A 21,368-nucleotide genomic window follows, 5' to 3' on the forward strand; every position below is an offset into this window, starting at 1 on the left:
AAATACTAACAGCATGAATGCACATTCCAAAGGTCAAAAGGCTGAAGGGTGTAAAATGGACAAATGATGGTAGTAAGCATGAAATCTGAAAGAAGGCACTTTGGAGGCAGTGCAAGGCAGTGAAGGCTAAATAATTAGTTGCATGAAAAGTATAAAGAGGCAGGCCTGGAGAGTGATTCAGTTGGTAAGGACAGCAAAAGTGCATTACAAGCAGAAATTAGCAAATCAGGCAAAGAAAAATCCTTGGGAGTTTTTTCAATATGTGGCAAGTAGAAAGAAGAATGCTTATGGTAAGATGATGTTACTGGATGAAAACAGAAGATTTTTAACTGCTGCAGAGGACATAAATGAGGTATTCAGTATGCAGTTCATCAGGGTGTTTCATCCTCGGTGTGAAATCAGAAGCTCAAGTGTAGAAAATGAAATCAGAGAAAAGCAAGAGGTATATGAGTAGTTAAGTACGGTATAAGGCGACAGTACTTAATGGATATATCACTGCATGTCTTAAGGGAATATTCTAGTTAGTAAGCCTCAGCCTTGGCCTACCTAATTAACAAGTCTTACAACAGCACAAGTCCCAAAGGAGTGGAAGGAAGTTAAAACTGTTCTGATTCACAAGGTGGTGATAAAGCTAAGGCAACAAATTATAGGCCAATCTATATATCTCAGGTTGTAGCTAAGGTAGTGAAGAGAATGATGAGAGACAGGATACAAAAGTAGATTGCTAACAGTACTTTTTGTATTGTCACCATCAGCTTGTTAAAGGGAGGTTGTGTTTTACCAACTCATCTATATACTATAACAAGGCTGTATTGCAGAAGGGAGTGCATACACAGTGATATACTTAGATTTTGCAAAGGCTAATGATAGATTGCCATACCACAAGTAGATAACCAAACTCAAGTAGATGGGAATGGATGACAGATTAGCGAGTTGGATAGGCAACTAGCTTGCAGATAGGTATTGCAGCAGTAGGGTAGAAACAGTATTCCCCGAAGAGGAAAGTGATTAGTGGTGTGACACAGGTATCTGTTTTGAGAAGACTGTTATTTAATTTGTATATAATAATATTGGGATAGGTTTAACTGGCTATATACAACTGTTTGCAGGTGATACGAAAATGGGGAAGGTGATGAGGAATCCAGCAGTTATGGCCTTACAAGGAGGAGCTGAATAAATTGTATGTGTGGGTATGCAATTGTCAGTAGAATATTGAAAAATGTAAGGTTCTAAAATTTGGTACGCGACAATGGGATGCAAAGTATACACTTGGTGGGGAAATTTTAGAAGTTGAAAGATAAGAGACCTTGAATTGGTGTTGGTGGACATGGATCTGAAGTTCAGAAGTCACACTGTACAAGTTGTGAAATCATCACATCGGATAGCGGCAATGATGTGGAGGACCTTAACATGCAGAAATAAAGAGATTCTGGTTCTGTTGTATAAGGAGTTGATCAGGCCTCATATGGATGATTTTGCACAGATTTGGTTCCCCTGGTTTTCATGGCAATGAGGATATATTGGAAAGTGTCTAGTGATTGGTTTGGTTTGGTTTAGTTTATTTGGCACAAAACTACAAAGGTCATGATGTGCCATACTAAGGTTACAACTATACATGAGCAGTTAAAGAAAATTATAAACAATATGCCTGTAGAATATTAGGTTCTACAAAGCAGCATCTACATATAAACAGAATTGCTGCAGAGGGCACAGCAACATACAAGGTTCAAGGTCACAGCAGTACAGAAATTGTCAACAATACAAGTTAATAAACAAAATGCATGTACAAGACACCAAGTCAAGGGATGCAGTATCTACATATATATAAAATTACAACAAATGTTTTTACAGCAGTACATAAATAGGCAAACAGGAATTATCATACAATATGCATGCATAAAAATTAAATTTAGCAATGTGGTATCTACATATAAACAAAATTACAAGAAAGTTACACCAATATACAAGGTGTCCTACAGCAATACATAATTAGGTGAAAAATAAACTAGTAAATAATATATATGTGCAAAAGTTAAGTTAAACGGTGCAATATCTACATATAAACAAAATTAATGCAGCAAAGAGTCAAAGAGGAATTATTATACAATATGTATGTATAAAAATTAAGTTTGATAATGTGGTATTTACATATTAACAAAATTACAACAAGGTTACACAAATATACAAGATCAAAGGCTACAGAAATACATGATTGGTTCAAAAATTAAACTAATGAATAATATATACATTAGTACTCAAATCCCTGCACAAATACATAAAATATAACATATTTTGTAATATATACATACAGTGAAGCAATATAGTATTTACATATAAACAAATTTACAAACGTGTTTGTATAAATTAATTATTTGTAAAAAATTAAAAACATCGTGCAATCTGCCTGAGTGTATGAGCTGACCAGATAGGCAAAAATTTCATTCCTCTCTCTTGCAAAGCGCTGGCACTCCACCAGAATATGACAAATAATGAAATGTGTATTGCATTTTTCACACATGGAAGAATCATCAGCTCTCAGCAGATAAGACTGTGACCTATGCGGAGCCTAGCAAGAACAACTTCCTCTCTTCTCTTTATACGTTGACTAGAATGCCAATGTTTAATTTCGGGTTTCATGTCATATAATTTGTTTGTTAATGCTTCCTGCCATTGAGCAGTTAGCTTTGATCTTATAATTTGTCTGTAGTCTATATATGGTACTGTCAAACAGTAAGTGGAGAAAATATGAGCTGATTTAGCAGCTGCATCTGCAGCCTCATTTCCCTTCATTCCTATGTGGCTGGAAATCCAATATAACTGAACATCAAAATTAAGGATTTTCATTTTGTGAAACAGGTGTAACACCTCATAAAGTACTAGATGTGGATTATACATAGAAGAGGAGATAGCCTGTAAAGAGCTCAATGAGTCTGTATAACTTATACATTTTTGGTAGCAGTTTTCTTTTATATGAACAAGTGCAAGCTGAATGGCATGTAACTCTGCTGTATAATTAACTGCAATCAGGTGGGATCTGGTTGGAGATAATAATGTCAGGAAACACAGCAGCACAGTCAACAGAGGTATTAGTTCTTGAACCATCAGTATAGATAGGCAAGAAATCAGAGTGTGCTGCTCTGTGTGCATTAAACAATTGGAGGTAGACAAATGATGGAGTATGAGACTTCTGCAGCTGACAAAGTGAGAGGCTGCAAGATGGTGTGCAAACCTGCCATGGAGGGATGCTGTTATGCTTAGTATAAATGTTGAAAGTTTATTTTCCACTTGGTTAGAGTATAATAAATTTAGTTTAATCCTTTATCCAAGTGTGAGCAAACAAAGTTTGCGCCTGAAAGTATCTTCAGGACTGGGTTAAGGTGGTACACACCAGGGCAACTCGTTGCAAAGGTGAGCAAGCTACCAACACTCCTATCCTAGTATCTCCTATAATGCAAAACACATCTCCTTGCGGATATGTTTATTGTTATGCATTAAGGGAAGGGCCACTACCCAGACCGGTTTCGACCTTTATTGAGGTCTCTTCAGTGGGAGCCAGGCCCAAGTCGAGATATCAGGCAGAAGCATTAGCAGGTCATCTCCACCTATAGGAATTGCCAATTGGTGTGCCACCCTTTTTTAATAAATTACTCTGGATTTAGAGAAAGATGTTGAAAGTTTATTTTCCACTTGGTTAGAGTATAATAAATTTAGTTTAATCCTTTATCCAAGTGTGAGCAAACAAAGTTTGCGCCTGAAAGTATCTTCAGGACTGGGTTAAGGTGGTACACACCAGGGCAACTCGTTGCAAAGGTGAGCAAGCTACCAACACTCCTATCCTAGTATCTCCTATAATGCAAAACACATCTCCTTGCGGATATGTCTATTGTTATGCATTAAGGGAAGGGCCACTACCCAGACCGGTTTCGACCTTTATTGAGGTCTCTTCAGTGGGAGCCAGGCCCAAGTCGAGATATCAGGCAGAAGCATTAGCAGGTCATCTCCACCTATAGGAATTGCCAATTGGTGTGCCACCCTTTTTTAATAAATTACTCTGGATTTAGAGAAAGATGTTGAAAGTTTATTTTCCACTTGGTTAGAGTATAATAAATTTAGTTTAATCCTTTATCCAAGTGTGAGCAAACAAAGTTTGCGCCTGAAAGTATCTTCAGGACTGGGTTAAGGTGGTACACACCAGGGCAACTCGTTGCAAAGGTGAGCAAGCTACCAACACTCCTATCCTAGTATCTCCTATAATGCAAAACACATCTCCTTGCGGATATGTCTATTGTTATGCATTAAGGGAAGGGCCACTACCCAGACCGGTTTCGACCTTTATTGAGGTCTCTTCGGTGGGAGCCAGGCCCAAGTCGAGATATCAGGCAGAAGCATTAGCAGGTCATCTCCACCTATAGTAGCTTGCTCACCTTTGCAACGAGTTGCCCTGGTGTGTACCACCTTAACCCAGTCCTGAAGATACTTTCAGGCGCAAACTTTGTTTGCTCACACTTGGATAAAGGATTAAACTAAATTTATTATACTCTAACCAAGTGGAAAATAAAATTTCAACATCTTTCTCTAAATCCAGAGTAATTTATTAAAAAAGGGTGGCACACCAATTGGCAATTCCTATAGGTGGAGATGTATTATATTGGAAAGTGGATATATTGGATATATATAGAGGATATATTGGAAAGTGTCTAGTGATTGGTTTGGTTTGGTTTAGTTTATTTGGCACAAAACTACAAAGGTCATGATGTGCCATACTAAGGTTACAACTATACATGAGCAGTTAAAGAAAATTATAAACAATATGCCTGTAGAATATTAGGTTCTACAAAGCAGCATCTACATATAAACAGAATTGCTGCAGAGGGCACAGCAACATACAAGGTTCAAGGTCACAGCAGTACAGAAATTGTCAACAATACAAGTTAATAAACAAAATGCATGTACAAGACACCAAGTCAAGGGATGCAGTATCTACATATATATAAAATTACAACAAATGTTTTTACAGCAGTACATAAATAGGCAAACAGGAATTATCATACAATATGCATGCATAAAAATTAAATTTAGCAATGTGGTATCTACATATAAACAAAATTACAAGAAAGTTACACCAATATACAAGGTGTCCTACAGCAATACATAATTAGGTGAAAAATAAACTAGTAAATAATATATATGTGCAAAAGTTAAGTTAAACGGTGCAATATCTACATATAAACAAAATTAATGCAGCAAAGAGTCAAAGAGGAATTATTATACAATATGTATGTATAAAAATTAAGTTTGATAATGTGGTATTTACATATTAACAAAATTACAACAAGGTTACACAAATATACAAGATCAAAGGCTACAGAAATACATGATTGGTTCAAAAATTAAACTAATGAATAATATATACATTAGTACTCAAATCCCTGCACAAATACATAAAATATAACATATTTTGTAATATATACATACAGTGAAGCAATATAGTATTTACATATAAACAAAATTACAAACGTGTTTGTATAAATTAATTATTTGTAAAAAATTAAAAACATCGTGCAATCTGCCTGAGTGTATGAGCTGACCAGATAGGCAAAAATTTCATTCCTCTCTCTTGCAAAGCGCTGGCACTCCACCAGAATATGACAAATAATGAAATGTGTATTGCATTTTTCACACATGGAAGAATCATCAGCTCTCAGCAGATAAGACTGTGACCTATGCAGAGCCTAGCAAGAACAACTTCCTCTCTTCTCTTTATACGTTGACTAGAATGCCAATGTTTAATTTCGGGTTTCATGTCATATAATTTGTTTGTTAATGCTTCCTGCCATTGAGCAGTTAGCTTTGATCTTATAATTTGTCTGTAGTCTATATATGGTACTGTCAAACAGTAAGTGGAGAAAATATGAGCTGATTTAGCAGCTGCATCTGCAGCCTCATTTCCCTTCATTCCTATGTGGCTGGAAATCCAATATAACTGAACATCAAAATTAAGGATTTTCATTTTGTGAAACAGGTGTAACACCTCATAAAGTACTAGATGTGGATTATACATAGAAGAGGAGATAGCCTGTAAAGAGCTCAATGAGTCTGTATAACTTATACATTTTTGGTAGCAGTTTTCTTTTATATGAACAAGTGCAAGCTGAATGGCATGTAACTCTGCTGTATAATTAACTGCAATCAGGTGGGATCTGGTTGGAGATAATAATGTCAGGAAACACAGCAGCACAGTCAACAGAGGTATTAGTTCTTGAACCATCAGTATAGATAGGCAAGAAATCAGAGTGTGCTGCTCTGTGTGCATTAAACAATTGGAGGTAGACAAATGATGGAGTATGAGACTTCTGCAGCTGACAAAGTGAGAGGCTGCAAGATGGTGTGCAAACCTGCCATGGAGGGATGCTGTTATGCTTAGTATAAATGTTGAAAGTTTATTTTCCACTTGGTTAGAGTATAATAAATTTAGTTTAATCCTTTATCCAAGTGTGAGCAAACAAAGTTTGCGCCTGAAAGTATCTTCAGGACTGGGTTAAGGTGGTACACACCAGGGCAACTCGTTGCAAAGGTGAGCAAGCTACCAACACTCCTATCCTAGTATCTCCTATAATGCAAAACACATCTCCTTGCAGATATGTCTATTGTTATGCATTAAGGGAAGGGCCACTACCCAGACCGGTTTCGACCTTTATTGAGGTCTCTTCAGTGGGAGCCAGGCCCAAGTCGAGATATCAGGCAGAAGCATTAGCAGGTCATCTCCACCTATAGGAATTGCCAATTGGTGTGCCACCCTTTTTTAATAAATTACTCTGGATTTAGAGAAAGATGTTGAAAGTTTATTTTCCACTTGGTTAGAGTATAATAAATTTAGTTTAATCCTTTATCCAAGTGTGAGCAAACAAAGTTTGCGCCTGAAAGTATCTTCAGGACTGGGTTAAGGTGGTACACACCAGGGCAACTCGTTGCAAAGGTGAGCAAGCTACCAACACTCCTATCCTAGTATCTCCTATAATGCAAAACACATCTCCTTGCGGATATGTCTATTGTTATGCATTAAGGGAAGGGCCACTACCCAGACCGGTTTCGACCTTTATTGAGGTCTCTTCAGTGGGAGCCAGGCCCAAGTCGAGATATCAGGCAGAAGCATTAGCAGGTCATCTCCACCTATAGGAATTGCCAATTGGTGTGCCACCCTTTTTTAATAAATTACTCTGGATTTAGAGAAAGATGTTGAAAGTTTATTTTCCACTTGGTTAGAGTATAATAAATTTAGTTTAATCCTTTATCCAAGTGTGAGCAAACAAAGTTTGCGCCTGAAAGTATCTTCAGGACTGGGTTAAGGTGGTACACACCAGGGCAACTCGTTGCAAAGGTGAGCAAGCTACCAACACTCCTATCCTAGTATCTCCTATAATGCAAAACACATCTCCTTGCAGATATGTCTATTGTTATGCATTAAGGGAAGGGCCACTACCCAGACCGGTTTCGACCTTTATTGAGGTCTCTTCGGTGGGAGCCAGGCCCAAGTCGAGATATCAGGCAGAAGCATTAGCAGGTCATCTCCACCTATAGTAGCTTGCTCACCTTTGCAACGAGTTGCCCTGGTGTGTACCACCTTAACCCAGTCCTGAAGATACTTTCAGGCGCAAACTTTGTTTGCTCACACTTGGATAAAGGATTAAACTAAATTTATTATACTCTAACCAAGTGGAAAATAAAATTTCAACATCTTTCTCTAAATCCAGAGTAATTTATTAAAAAAGGGTGGCACACCAATTGGCAATTCCTATAGGTGGAGATGTATTATATTGGAAAGTGGATATATTGGATATATATAGAGGATATATTGGAAAGTGTCTAGTGATTGGTTTGGTTTGGTTTAGTTTATTTGGCACAAAACTACAAAGGTCATGATGTGCCATACTAAGGTTACAACTATACATGAGCAGTTAAAGAAAATTATAAACAATATGCCTGTAGAATATTAGGTTCTACAAAGCAGCATCTACATATAAACAGAATTGCTGCAGAGGGCACAGCAACATACAAGGTTCAAGGTCACAGCAGTACAGAAATTGTCAACAATACAAGTTAATAAACAAAATGCATGTACAAGACACCAAGTCAAGGGATGCAGTATCTACATATATATAAAATTACAACAAATGTTTTTACAGCAGTACATAAATAGGCAAACAGGAATTATCATACAATATGCATGCATAAAAATTAAATTTAGCAATGTGGTATCTACATATAAACAAAATTACAAGAAAGTTACACCAATATACAAGGTGTCCTACAGCAATACATAATTAGGTGAAAAATAAACTAGTAAATAATATATATGTGCAAAAGTTAAGTTAAACGGTGCAATATCTACATATAAACAAAATTAATGCAGCAAAGAGTCAAAGAGGAATTATTATACAATATGTATGTATAAAAATTAAGTTTGATAATGTGGTATTTACATATTAACAAAATTACAACAAGGTTACACAAATATACAAGATCAAAGGCTACAGAAATACATGATTGGTTCAAAAATTAAACTAATGAATAATATATACATTAGTACTCAAATCCCTGCACAAATACATAAAATATAACATATTTTGTAATATATACATACAGTGAAGCAATATAGTATTTACATATAAACAAAATTACAAACGTGTTTGTATAAATTAATTATTTGTAAAAAATTAAAAACATCGTGCAATCTGCCTGAGTGTATGAGCTGACCAGATAGGCAAAAATTTCATTCCTCTCTCTTGCAAAGCGCTGGCACTCCACCAGAATATGACAAATAATGAAATGTGTATTGCATTTTTCACACATGGAAGAATCATCAGCTCTCAGCAGATAAGACTGTGACCTATGCGGAGCCTAGCAAGAACAACTTCCTCTCTTCTCTTTATACGTTGACTAGAATGCCAATGTTTAATTTCGGGTTTCATGTCATATAATTTGTTTGTTAATGCTTCCTGCCATTGAGCAGTTAGCTTTGATCTTATAATTTGTCTGTAGTCTATATATGGTACTGTCAAACAGTAAGTGGAGAAAATATGAGCTGATTTAGCAGCTGCATCTGCAGCCTCATTTCCCTTCATTCCTATGTGGCTGGAAATCCAATATAACTGAACATCAAAATTAAGGATTTTCATTTTGTGAAACAGGTGTAACACCTCATAAAGTACTAGATGTGGATTATACATAGAAGAGGAGATAGCCTGTAAAGAGCTCAATGAGTCTGTATAACTTATACATTTTTGGTAGCAGTTTTCTTTTATATGAACAAGTGCAAGCTGAATGGCATGTAACTCTGCTGTATAATTAACTGCAATCAGGTGGGATCTGGTTGGAGATAATAATGTCAGGAAACACAGCAGCACAGTCAACAGAGGTATTAGTTCTTGAACCATCAGTATAGATAGGCAAGAAATCAGAGTGTGCTGCTCTGTGTGCATTAAACAATTGGAGGTAGACAAATGATGGAGTATGAGACTTCTGCAGCTGACAAAGTGAGAGGCTGCAAGATGGTGTGCAAACCTGCCATGGAGGGATGCTGTTATGCTTAGTATAAATGTTGAAAGTTTATTTTCCACTTGGTTAGAGTATAATAAATTTAGTTTAATCCTTTATCCAAGTGTGAGCAAACAAAGTTTGCGCCTGAAAGTATCTTCAGGACTGGGTTAAGGTGGTACACACCAGGGCAACTCGTTGCAAAGGTGAGCAAGCTACCAACACTCCTATCCTAGTATCTCCTATAATGCAAAAAAGGTTTCGACCTTTATTGAGGTCTCTTCAGTGGGAGCCAGGCCCAAGTCGAGATATCAGGCAGAAGCATTAGCAGGTCATCTCCACCTATAGGAATAGCCAATTGGTGTGCCACCCTTTTTTAATAAATTACTCTGGATTTAGAGAAAGATGTTGAAAGTTTATTTTCCACTTGGTTAGAGTATAATAAATTTAGTTTAATCCTTTATCCAAGTGTGAGCAAACAAAGTTTGCGCCTGAAAGTATCTTCAGGACTGGGTTAAGGTGGTACACACCAGGGCAACTCGTTGCAAAGGTGAGCAAGCTACTATAGGTGGAGATGACCTGCTAATGCTTCTGCCTGATATCTCGACTTGGGCCTGGCTCCCACTGAAGAGACCTCAATAAAGGTCGAAACCGGTCTGGGTAGTGGCCCTTCCCTTAATGCATAACAATAGACATATCCGCAAGGAGATGTGTTTTGCATTATAGGAGATACTAGGATAGGAGTGTTGGTAGCTTGCTCACCTTTGCAACGAGTTGCCCTGGTGTGTACCACCTTAACCCAGTCCTGAAGATACTTTCAGGCGCAAACTTTGTTTGCTCACACTTGGATAAAGGATTAAACTAAATTTATTATACTCTAACCAAGTGGAAAATAAACTTTCAACATCTTTCTCTAAATCCAGAGTAATTTATTAAAAAAGGGTGGCACACCAATTGGCAATTCCTATAGGTGGAGATGACCTGCTAATGCTTCTGCCTGATATCTCGACTTGGGCCTGGCTCCCACTGAAGAGACCTCAATAAAGGTCGAAACCGGTCTGGGTAGTGGCCCTTCCCTTAATGCATAACAATAGACATATCTGCAAGGAGATGTGTTTTGCATTATAGGAGATACTAGGATAGGAGTGTTGGTAGCTTGCTCACCTTTGCAACGAGTTGCCCTGGTGTGTACCACCTTAACCCAGTCCTGAAGATACTTTCAGGCGCAAACTTTGTTTGCTCACACTTGGATAAAGGATTAAACTAAATTTATTATACTCTAACCAAGTGGAAAATAAACTTTCAACATCTTTCTCTAAATCCAGAGTAATTTATTAAAAAAGGGTGGCACACCAATTGGCAATTCCTATAGGTGGAGATGACCTGCTAATGCTTCTGCCTGATATCTCGACTTGGGCCTGGCTCCCACTGAAGAGACCTCAATAAAGGTCGAAACCGGTCTGGGTAGTGGCCCTTCCCTTAATGCATAACAATAGACATATCCGCAAGGAGATGTGTTTTGCATTATAGGAGATACTAGGATAGGAGTGTTGGTAGCTTGCTCACCTTTGCAACGAGTTGCCCTGGTGTGTACCACCTTAACCCAGTCCTGAAGATACTTTCAGGCGCAAGCTTAGTATAAATGTTGTCAACATTTATACCAACAGCTTGCACAGTCTCTTTAACACACATACCAAAAGGATGTATGGTAGTTTGAAGTGTGTGGTATTGAGCGTCCCAATGCAGAGAAAAGAGACTAGTCCATGTAGGATGGTTTGGGACAGACTTTATCTTTAGAGCATAATTAAGAGACGACTGTTCTGTTGAAGTGATAGAGCTGGTTCATCTGCTTCAACATGAAAACTCTGAGTGGGGATTGTGCAAAAGGCACCAACAGCTATCCGTATACTCTGATGATGGATGGAATCCAACCATCACAGGTCAGTCTGTCTTGCAGAACCATATACTTGTTACCCATAATCCAGCTTTGAACATATAAGTGAACGGTAAAGATGGAGCAATGAAGCTCGATGAGCACCTCACTTAGTAGAAGACAGACTGCGAAGGAGGTTCAACGCTCTATTGCATTTTTCTCTTAGTTGAAGAATGTGCGCTAAAAATGTAAGTTTTATGTCAAAGATTAGTCCCAAGAACTTGGTTTCTTGAGCTATTGGAATAACAGTGCATCCCATTCTTAATTCAGGATCTGGGTGAGGAGTGCGTTTTTGACAGAAGTGTATGCAGACACCTTTTTCTGTTGAAAACCTGAACCCATCACAAATAGCCCAAAGAGAAACATGATCAATTGCTTGCTGAAGTTGTCTTTCAATTACCTTCATGTTATGAGAGTGACAGTAAATTGTGAAGTCATCAACATATAGAGAATTGTCTACTGTGGGAGGAAGCTGTTCAGTGATTGAGTTAATTTCATCATCATCATCATGCATATCAAGGATTTAGGCCTAGCATGGCCTATTCCGGCCTTAGAAGTCATCGCTGAATCTTTTAAGAGGACGTCCTGGTTTTCTTTTTCCTAATGGCTTGTGCTTTAAAGCTTGTTTTGGTAATCTTTCTATTTTCATTCTTTGAACGTGTTCCATCTTTTTCATTTTCATATGTGATCATTCATCCTAGTTAGTTAAATGAATTCACCAGTTATAAGATCTTGTTATCTATTACTATTTTAGTTCTTACTGGATCTTGTCCTTTAAAGGCTGATTTTGCCATATTATACATAGTTTTGATTTTTCTGTTGATATTATCATACCATAATCTTTAGCTATCTCAGTTAGATGATTTAATTTTAATAGCAAAAAGTGTCACACTTAAGACAAAGCCTTGGGGAACACCCTGTTCTTGATGATATGGGCAGATAGCGTACTTCCAACTCTGACTTGGAAAGTTTGCCTGGACAGAAAGTTTTTCAAAAATACAGGAAGGTGTCCTTTGAGACCTAGGTGACAGAGGTCTTTTAATATGCCATATCTCCAGGCTGTGTCATAAGCTTTATCCATTAAAAAAAAAAAAAACCTAAAACAAGGTGTTCTTGCTTCAGAAATGCATCTTTTATACAAGTTTCTAAATGAACCAAATGGTCTAAAGTTGAACGATGTCTACGGAGCCCACATTGGGTATTGGAGAGAAGACTGTTGCTTTCTAAATATCAGAGAAGTCTGGCATTAACCATTTTCTCTAGTATTTTACAAATACAGCTGGTCAAAGCAATGGGTTGATAATTATTTGCTTGTGTTGGATCTTTTCCTGGTTTTGGGATAGCAATGACAATTGAGTTATGTCAAGAATTTGGACACTCTTCCTCTGCAAGTATTCTGTTGTATAATAAGAGAGGAAGATCCATTGAAGTTAATGGTAGATGTTTCATCATTTCGTAATGGATGTCATCAGGCCCTACTGCTCTTTTTAGTTTCTCCTTAATAAATGGCTAATCTAATGGCATAAGTACATTGGTAGAAAAATTTAGCCTTTGTTTCTCTTGCTGCTCTTTCAGAATTAAAAATTCTGGGGGATATGAAGCTGTTGCTGAGATTCTGGCAAAGTTTTCTCCCAAAGTGTCTGCAATGGCTTTGGGATCAGCAATAACACTTCCATTATGGTCTAAGGTAGACAAACAATGTGTTTCATATCTGACTTTCATTTTCAGGATTGTATCCCATACAATTTTTGGACTGGTCATTTGATTAATTGATGTAGTAAATTGGATCCATGATTGTTTTTGACTCTGAAGTCTCACATATCGTGCTTAGGTTCGAGCACATTTGAAAGCTATAAAGTTAGATGTGGTGGGATATCAACGAAATATATTCCATGCTCTGTGTTGATCTTTTTTGGCTGTCTGACATTCTGAGTTCCACCAAGGCTTTGGACAGAGTGGAAACCGAGATGATGTTTTCAGGATTTAAGCTGTTGCTGCCTGAACAATGCACTCTGTTATATACTTTACTGCTTCACTGATAGATGTTTGACTGATGGTATCAGCATTAAATTTTGCAAGATGAGAAAAAGTGTTCCAGTCAGCCTGGTCCATTTTCCATATAAGTATCCATGTGGGTGAACATGGTTCCTGTGAAGACATTGTGCAAAGAACAGAAAAGTGATCACTTCCATATACGTTCTCTTCAACATTCCATGTGAGCAGTGGAAGAATGGAAGGTGAGCAGATTGTAAGATCAACTGCAGAATATGAACAGGTAGGCATATGGAAGAAAGTATTCAGTTTATTATTTAAAAGGGAGAGGTTATTATTATCAAGGATTCTTTCAATGATTTGACCTTGTCTATTAGAGTTGGCACTACCCCACAGAGTATTGTGACCATCCATCAAATTTTGATGGATGACATTAAAGTCATCCATCAAAAGTATGGGTTCAGGCAGTTGCGAGATAAGGTTATCAAGATCAATTTCATTTAACTCAGTACTTGGTGGTAAATAAATTGAACATACTGTAATAAGAAATCCCATGGAGAAGTGAATCACTACTGCTTCCAGAGTAGTATTAAGTTCGACATGATGAAAAGGAATATGACTTCCCACTAGGATAGCTATTCCTTCATGAGCAGTACTACCTCCAGTTTCGTCCTTGTGTACAACAGTGAAATTTCTAAAAGTAGGGTCCTCATTGGGTCTTAAGTATGTTTCTTGTAGACAGAAACAGAAAGGTTTGTGTTTCTGCAACAAAATCTTGATATCATCGATATTCTGGTGAAATCCACGGCAGTTCCATTATAAAAATTTCCCTATTGTTTTTATTTTAAAGCCTTGCCTGGTTTTTGGGAGGTTGAGGGCTTACTTTGTCATATTTATATTTATCAATTGTTTTGGAGAAGTATGGATGGCCAGTGTTCATTTCTTCCTCTGGTAGAGTATTAATTACGTCTGATGTGTTAGTCAGTTGGTAAGTTTAGTTTACTTTCCGTGGGATCCATTTTTTCTGTGGTAGTGTCTGGTGGTTTATCTTTAAGTGAAACCTTTCCCATAATTTTTTTGACAAGGGGTTTTCGTCAAGTGGGACCACTTTTGGAGATGTCTCTGGAGTAAGGCCATAGGTTGATTGATGCACTCAACAGAGAAGCACTCGCGATCATAAGATGCAGATATGGTGAAACAGACATACAAGTGTCAGTTGCTGTTGGTACTTTCTTAATTGTTACCTTCTCAGCATAAGAGGATCTTGGAACATGTGTGATAGTAGCTAGCTTTCTTTTTGCATCCTGATATGTTATGTTTTGCTCTGTTTTCCTTCTTTGTATTTCTTTTTCATCTTTCCATTTCTGACATGCATTAGAGTAAGCTGGTTGATCTCCCTGACAGTTGACACATTTAGCTTTTTTTTGCACAGCAAGAACTGTTATCATGCTCTTTACTATCATATCACACAGGTAGTAGAACCACAACAGAGTTTGGGCGTGTCCATATCTCTGACATTTAAAGCATCTCAGCAGGTTAGGAATGTACATTCTAACAGGACAGCTGAGATACCCTGCTTTTAGAGATTCTGGAGGTTTAGGTGTATCAAAAGTAGGCTGATGTTCTTGGTTGGAACCAGGCGACCATCCCTACGTATTAAGATATGTCTCACACCCGTCATGCCTTGATCTTTACGTTCTGGACATACCTCCTCATCAGGAACATCAAGGAGATCCCATTCTTGGAAGTTTATTTTCCACTTGGATAGAGTATAATAAATTCAGTTTAATCCTTTACCCAAGTGTAAGCAAACAAAGTTTGCGCCTGAAGTATTTTCAGGACTGAGGCAACTCGTAGTAAAGATGGACCAAGCTTTCATCACTCCTTATCTCAGTATCTCCTATAATGCAAAACACATCTCCTTGCAGACATGTATAATGCTATGCATTAAGGGAAGGGCCACTACCCAGACCAGTTTCAACCTTCATTGAGGTCTCGTCAATGGGAGCCAGACCCAGGAGTGGTGATACTAAGGCAGAAGCAATGGAGAGGTCATATTTACTTATACGAGTTGTCAAAAGGTGTACCACCTTATTATTAATTTACTCTGGATTTAGAGAAAGATGTTGGAAGTTTATTTTCCACTTGGTTCGACTATAATAAATTTAGTTTAATCCTTTATCCAAGTGTAAGCAAACAAAGTTTGTGCCTGAAGTATCTTCAGGACTGAGGCATGAGAGCTTGGTCCATCTTTACGAGTTGGGAGTGCTTCTAAACCCTTTTGAATAAAAAAATAGGGTGACATTTTCCCTATTTGTTTTTCACCTTTAGCATGATTAAAAATGCTGGTACATTTTTAATCATGCTAAATGATTGATTTAGGATGAAGGATTCATACTCAAGGAGTTTTGGGTTCGGCGCGAGAGCACTCCACCCACCACGGAGTCACACATGGACACCTACTGCCTGGCAAGCAATGACTGTGCTCAGGAGTGAAACACCAGGGCTACCCTGGATGCTATATTTGCACTACAACAAGCCTAGGATCCCGACCTCAGGGGTGAGAGACTTACTGCAACACCATTGACCCTTGCAGGCAAGCCCACTAGCTGATTGATCCTATCTGGGCCATCCAGAACTGCCCATCTTGCAGAAGCAGGGACCAAAATAGTGCAAGACTACCAGGATCCCCCTTTCCAGATGTCCACAGGTTGCACTGCATGACAAACATGGCGGCAGGATGTTGGATCCCAATAACGATGGTCTGGGAAAAAGGATAGTGAAAAAGACTCAGGAGAAGAAGAGCAAAGAATACGGGAAGAAAGGCAAAGAAAAAGTGGAAGAATGAAATGGGCGGCCGGTACATCACTGGAAGGTCCCCTCCACCACAAACAGGTGCCCCACATGGAGGGGGGTGTAGTGAAGACTGACTAAAGTGGTAACTGGTGTTTGGGAAGTGGGATATGAAGACAGATTGAGGGAATGCAGTTTGCAAAGCCTTGTAAACAGGTGGAAGAGAGAGACATTTAAGTTGGTAAAGGTTGTTACTGGGTTAATATGGAAGAAATTTTTCACAGAATGGGAGAAGGGAGTAGAATAAGGGGAAGCTGTATAAGGAGGGTGTGAACAATTTTTCTGCATGGAGAGTGGTTGGTGACTAGAAAGTGTTGTCTGAGATTTGTGGTGAATACAGATATGTTGAATGAGTTTAAAGCATAGTTTGTTGGGCTATGTAACAGTGATGTTACATAGCCCTATGATGAGTCTTTTGATTCCATAGAGGTCTGGTGTTAATCATATTAATTATAACAACATGACAAATTACCTGGTAAATCCACTAGAACGGCAATACCTAAGAGAAAATGAGAAATCATTCCTCTCCTCCTTCCTTCCCCAAAATATCCTCCAATAATAAGAAGATCTAGGTCATCCATTAAACCATCGATATAATCTGGCTTTAATTTTATCCATCCTCCTCCATTTCTTACATGTGGTTTGTACAGTGATACAGCATTCTTTATGACAATGCCTTCTTCTCTATTGTTAATGGCCTCGTTTAATGCATTGATAACATCTTGCCTATTAAAGAATTGAGGAATATTTTAAAATATACACATTTTATAATAAGATGATATTCAGAAACGGAATAACATTTTGCTATAAAAGTATCAAGAGCATTAAAAAATTATCTGTAAAATTCTTAAGATAACTGTGCATGCAAGTAATTCTATTTGTCATTTGAAGGATGCATTCATGTGTCCCTTTTTGAACTACTACCACAACTTATTACATAGCATGATTTTTTATCATTGACTGAAACTGAATCATTTCCAGGATAATAAACAAAACTGAGATAACTCAGCTTTGATTGAAATATCAGTTTCTTTCAGTTTTTATCTTGCATGTTGTTTAAAAGGCTCATCACATCCTCAAGATAATATGATGTGTAAAGATTATAAGAAAATTGATGCAAAGATGGAAAATATGTGCAAGTGCTAAGCATATGTAACAATGTTCTATCGTAAACTAAGGACAAACAATATTTTTACCTTACATTTGCTAGCCACATGATCCAATTAATATCCTTATTCTTCAGAAGTATCTCCACTGCTCATTCATGATGTGGTGTGGCATTGTCTTCCATAAAAATGAATTCTTCGCGTACAGCACAACAGAACAATCGAACATGACATTGAAGAACTTCGTTGCAATATTGTTCACCAGTCATAGTTCCTTTTTCCAGCACTTGTAATGCAGTGTGTCAATTAAACATAATGCCTCCCCACACCATGACTCCAGCACCTGTTGTATCTATCCCTTTCAAGAAAATGCTTGTGATGATAAGCAGTACCTTTCAATGCCAGATCAAGTGCCCTCTAGAATCAGAGAAAAGATTAAAATGACTCATCGGTAAAGAGTACATTAGGCCATTGGTGTCTTGTCCAATTTTTTAGGGAGACAATACCACTGAAAATGAGCTCTATGTTGAGCTGTGAACAAATGGATGCAGACTTCAGGCCTTTGGGCATATAGGTCTACTTGTGCAGATGTCTTAATACAGTTTGTCGAGAAAACTGCATACATGTACTTGAATGGAGCCTACTTGCAAGTGACCTGTCATGGTGTGTGTGCATCGATTATGTTTTGCTGTTATAACCAAAAATTTCTCTTCATGTTCTGTAGTAGAGCAAGGCAACCTCTTAACAAATGTCTGGAACACATTCCATTGGTTTGAAATTCTGCCCAGAGCCTGGATACAATGCTTAGTTTCCAAGTATTGATATTGCCAAAGATTCCAAACTCTTTGGCAATATCAATACTTCTGTAGCCTACTTCAAGTGTTCCAATAATTCTTATCTGGATGAAATCATCTGGATGATAGCTTTGAGACATTACAAGACATCCAAGTTTGCAACTTTATTCCTTAATAAAAAGAGCTTCTTCAAGCTTCATCAGAAACACACTTCACTTAATGCAGCCTTTTGCCTTTTATCCTGCTGAGTGCTACCACTCGAGCAATTTGAAAATGTACCCACTTTCTACTCAAAATTTTCAGTTATACAAATTGCCGCAAACTGATTCATCTGAACTTACAGTTTTAATCTTCAGAAATAGTGTTTGTCTTTAGGTTTTGGACATCAGTCTATGTGAAATATCTCTGTAGAATTTTTTTTTTCCCTTTTTACTTTAATTTTTCTTTCAAAACCAGAAATACAGTATATAATGGATTTGTGGTAAGTCAAATATAAGACACAGACCATCTTGGGATTGCAAATTATGTAATCTCCGATGGATAAAGTGCATGAATAGAAGTACTGCTTGTCATCATTGCAATAGCAGGATTGGTGATTATAGCAAGGTTGAATTCTTTTAGAAACTTCACAAGGGACTATGAATTAGGATCACATAAATCAATGGTGAAGTCACCATTTACAATCACTGGTATTTGGTGTCATGTTTACTCCAAAAGAACAGCACCATCAATGGTACAATGTAGGAGAAAGAAGTGAATGAAACTATAATCTCTTCAAGTGAGTGATTTGGAGAAATATATATGACTACACTGAGAACAGGTTGTCTATCCCTGTTGCTTGTCAGTAAATAATATCAAGGTGGAGAGTAATAATATATGATTATTATTCTTGTTTTGGCATTCTACAACTACTTGGTGGCTCACTGAGAATCTCACACTTTGTTTGCATGACACAATCAAAGTTAGGCATATTGATGCTTCTTGATATTTAGCCAAGTTGTAGAAAGCATTAGTATTTCAATGGTGAGTAGCAGCATCAATGAGATATTCACAAAGAGATTACTCATTAACTTCTGAAACGCAATTTAGAGAGGCATCATCAATTGTGAATTTCCTGATATACAGTTATTGATCTTGTCACTTGTAGGAGAAACTATGTATAGTCCATTTACATCAGTAATTAAATACTTGCTAGTTGATACAAAGTTCTATTTTCTAAATCATCAGAAACACCTATATTCATGGTAATATGTTTTGCCAACAACTAAAGGATGTTCTCAGGATAGATTGCCAGTGTCTAAAACAGATATTTTACGTAGCTTCTGTCTTATGCAGGCTTCTTTGTTCTGTGTTTTTGCACCTAAGGAATATGTTTTGAATGACTGAAGCTAATTTCTCTTCTGATGAGTAAGTGCTGAGTTATTCTAACAATTTATAGAAAGGTATGAAAAAATAGTCCTATGCTGTTGAGACAAAGTTCATCAGTTTCTTCAGTCACGAAACATGACGCAATCAATTCTCTTTCCAAAACCACCAACTTCAAGTCATTACCAATTTTCATTAACAAGGTGGAGAAAGCAATGTTAAAGTGACACTTCCCTTCATTTACCTGATAGTATTTAAGCCTGCACCATAGAGGGAGGTCAGCTACTTTGTATAATTTGTTTGTAGATGGGATTAGCTCATACTGGAGAAAGCTGATGAATAGTTATTAAATACACATTGTTCCCATGAAAGTTATAATCACCATATCCCATTGTTTATTTTAACTTCAGATTGACTGGAGATAACAGCATAGCACTTATACTGACCAGTGTTTCAACATACAGTCAGTCAATCCTAGGCTTACAATGTGTGGCTTACAGCAGACATTCCATTAAAGCATTCATTAAATATCGCCTTGGCTATTGCAAACTATAACCAGGATATTATTGCTACCTTCAAGACATTATTTCAGAAATATTTTTCTCAAACTATCGCTGCCAGTGACGGTGAGAAAACTGCGACTTTTTTGAAAGAATATAATATCTTGAATTGTACAAAAAACATAGATGCAGCATGGAGTGAGGTGACAGCTGATGTATGAAGATTGCAATGAAGATGAAGGGCAGTTGGAAGATGTGGAATCTTCCTTTGTGCAGCTTCCATCAATTATTCTTCATCTTCATTGTATCAGGAGGATTATTTCACTTTCTGAGCTAGAAGCAGAAAATTTGGAAGAAGAGAAAAAACAAGCAGAAGAACAAAGAGAAGTAAATTCTTAAAAACAGTTTACAGTGAAAAAATGCCAATTTTTTCACTGAATTTGCCTCTGTTAATAAGGTAGTTCAGTTATTCGAGGAAACAGACCCCAAAATAGAGTGAATTAGCAAAATAGATAGAGGTAACCTACAATTGCTTGCTACAGAGAAATATATGCAAAAAAAGAAAGAGCAAACTGAATGGAATGTACTAAGTTTGACAATATTTCAACATTTATTCAATAATTAAATTTCCTGAAATGTTTACAATTGCATATTTAACTACAATATATTAAATGCTCTATTTGTTTGTTAAGTTAATGACTTGTTTATTAGCCTATTTTAGAAAAGAAAAGCTTCTGTGATATTAATCACATTAGATGGTAGATGACTTTTGTCACCCAGTCAAATATTGCCATTTGCTTTATTGAGGCTTGAAGTAGTCATTAACCACATTCAGCCTCCTGAGCAACCCAGTTACTCATTATTATTATTTTTTCTTTTTTTTGACATTTCAAAAAAACTACCAAATTCAAAATACCATCATGATGATATTTTCTGAGTTATGCGGGATAAAAAAAAAAAGTTGAATTCTTTCCCATAATTATTATTATCATACACAATGAAGTACAAAGCATTCCTAAAATTCAATCATGGAAGCATGCAAGAAGTGCTAAACTCAGTCAAATAAATGAAAAAAATCACTTCCTGAAATGCAAATACAGCTAAAGAAAGAGAACAATGATTTAAAAACAGAAACAGGTAAATTTAAGACAAGAGTTGTACAATCAATGACACCAATAGACTTACAATCAAAGTACACAAATTCAAAGAATTCTGGAAGATGCAGACAACTTAGCTACTGTAGTTCAAAATTTAGCAAAATGTATGTGAATTCTGAATTTACCAGTGAAGA

At 37.1% G+C, this 21,368-nt stretch overlaps 1 protein-coding gene across 4 annotated transcripts in view; it reads right to left on the minus strand.

Moving 5' to 3' along the window:
* DNAlig4 (DNA ligase 4) overlaps positions 1 to 21,368 on the minus strand; it is a 588,281-nt gene that overhangs the window by 247,659 nt on the left and 319,254 nt on the right. For all 4 annotated transcript variants that reach the window (XM_090401217.1, XM_090401216.1, XM_090401218.1 and 1 more), the window contains one exon: positions 16,785 to 17,038. In XM_090401217.1, the coding sequence (XP_090257343.1) occupies positions 16,785 to 17,038 (254 nt within the window). The remainder of the gene's footprint in view (positions 1 to 16,784; positions 17,039 to 21,368) is intronic.

The sequence above is a fragment of the Typopeltis vanoorti genome, chromosome 12 (assembly GCF_054136105.1).
Source record: "Typopeltis vanoorti isolate ZY-2024b chromosome 12, IOZ_Tvanoo_1.0, whole genome shotgun sequence".
In the NCBI taxonomy this organism is placed as follows: Eukaryota; Metazoa; Arthropoda; class Arachnida; order Uropygi; family Thelyphonidae; genus Typopeltis; species Typopeltis vanoorti.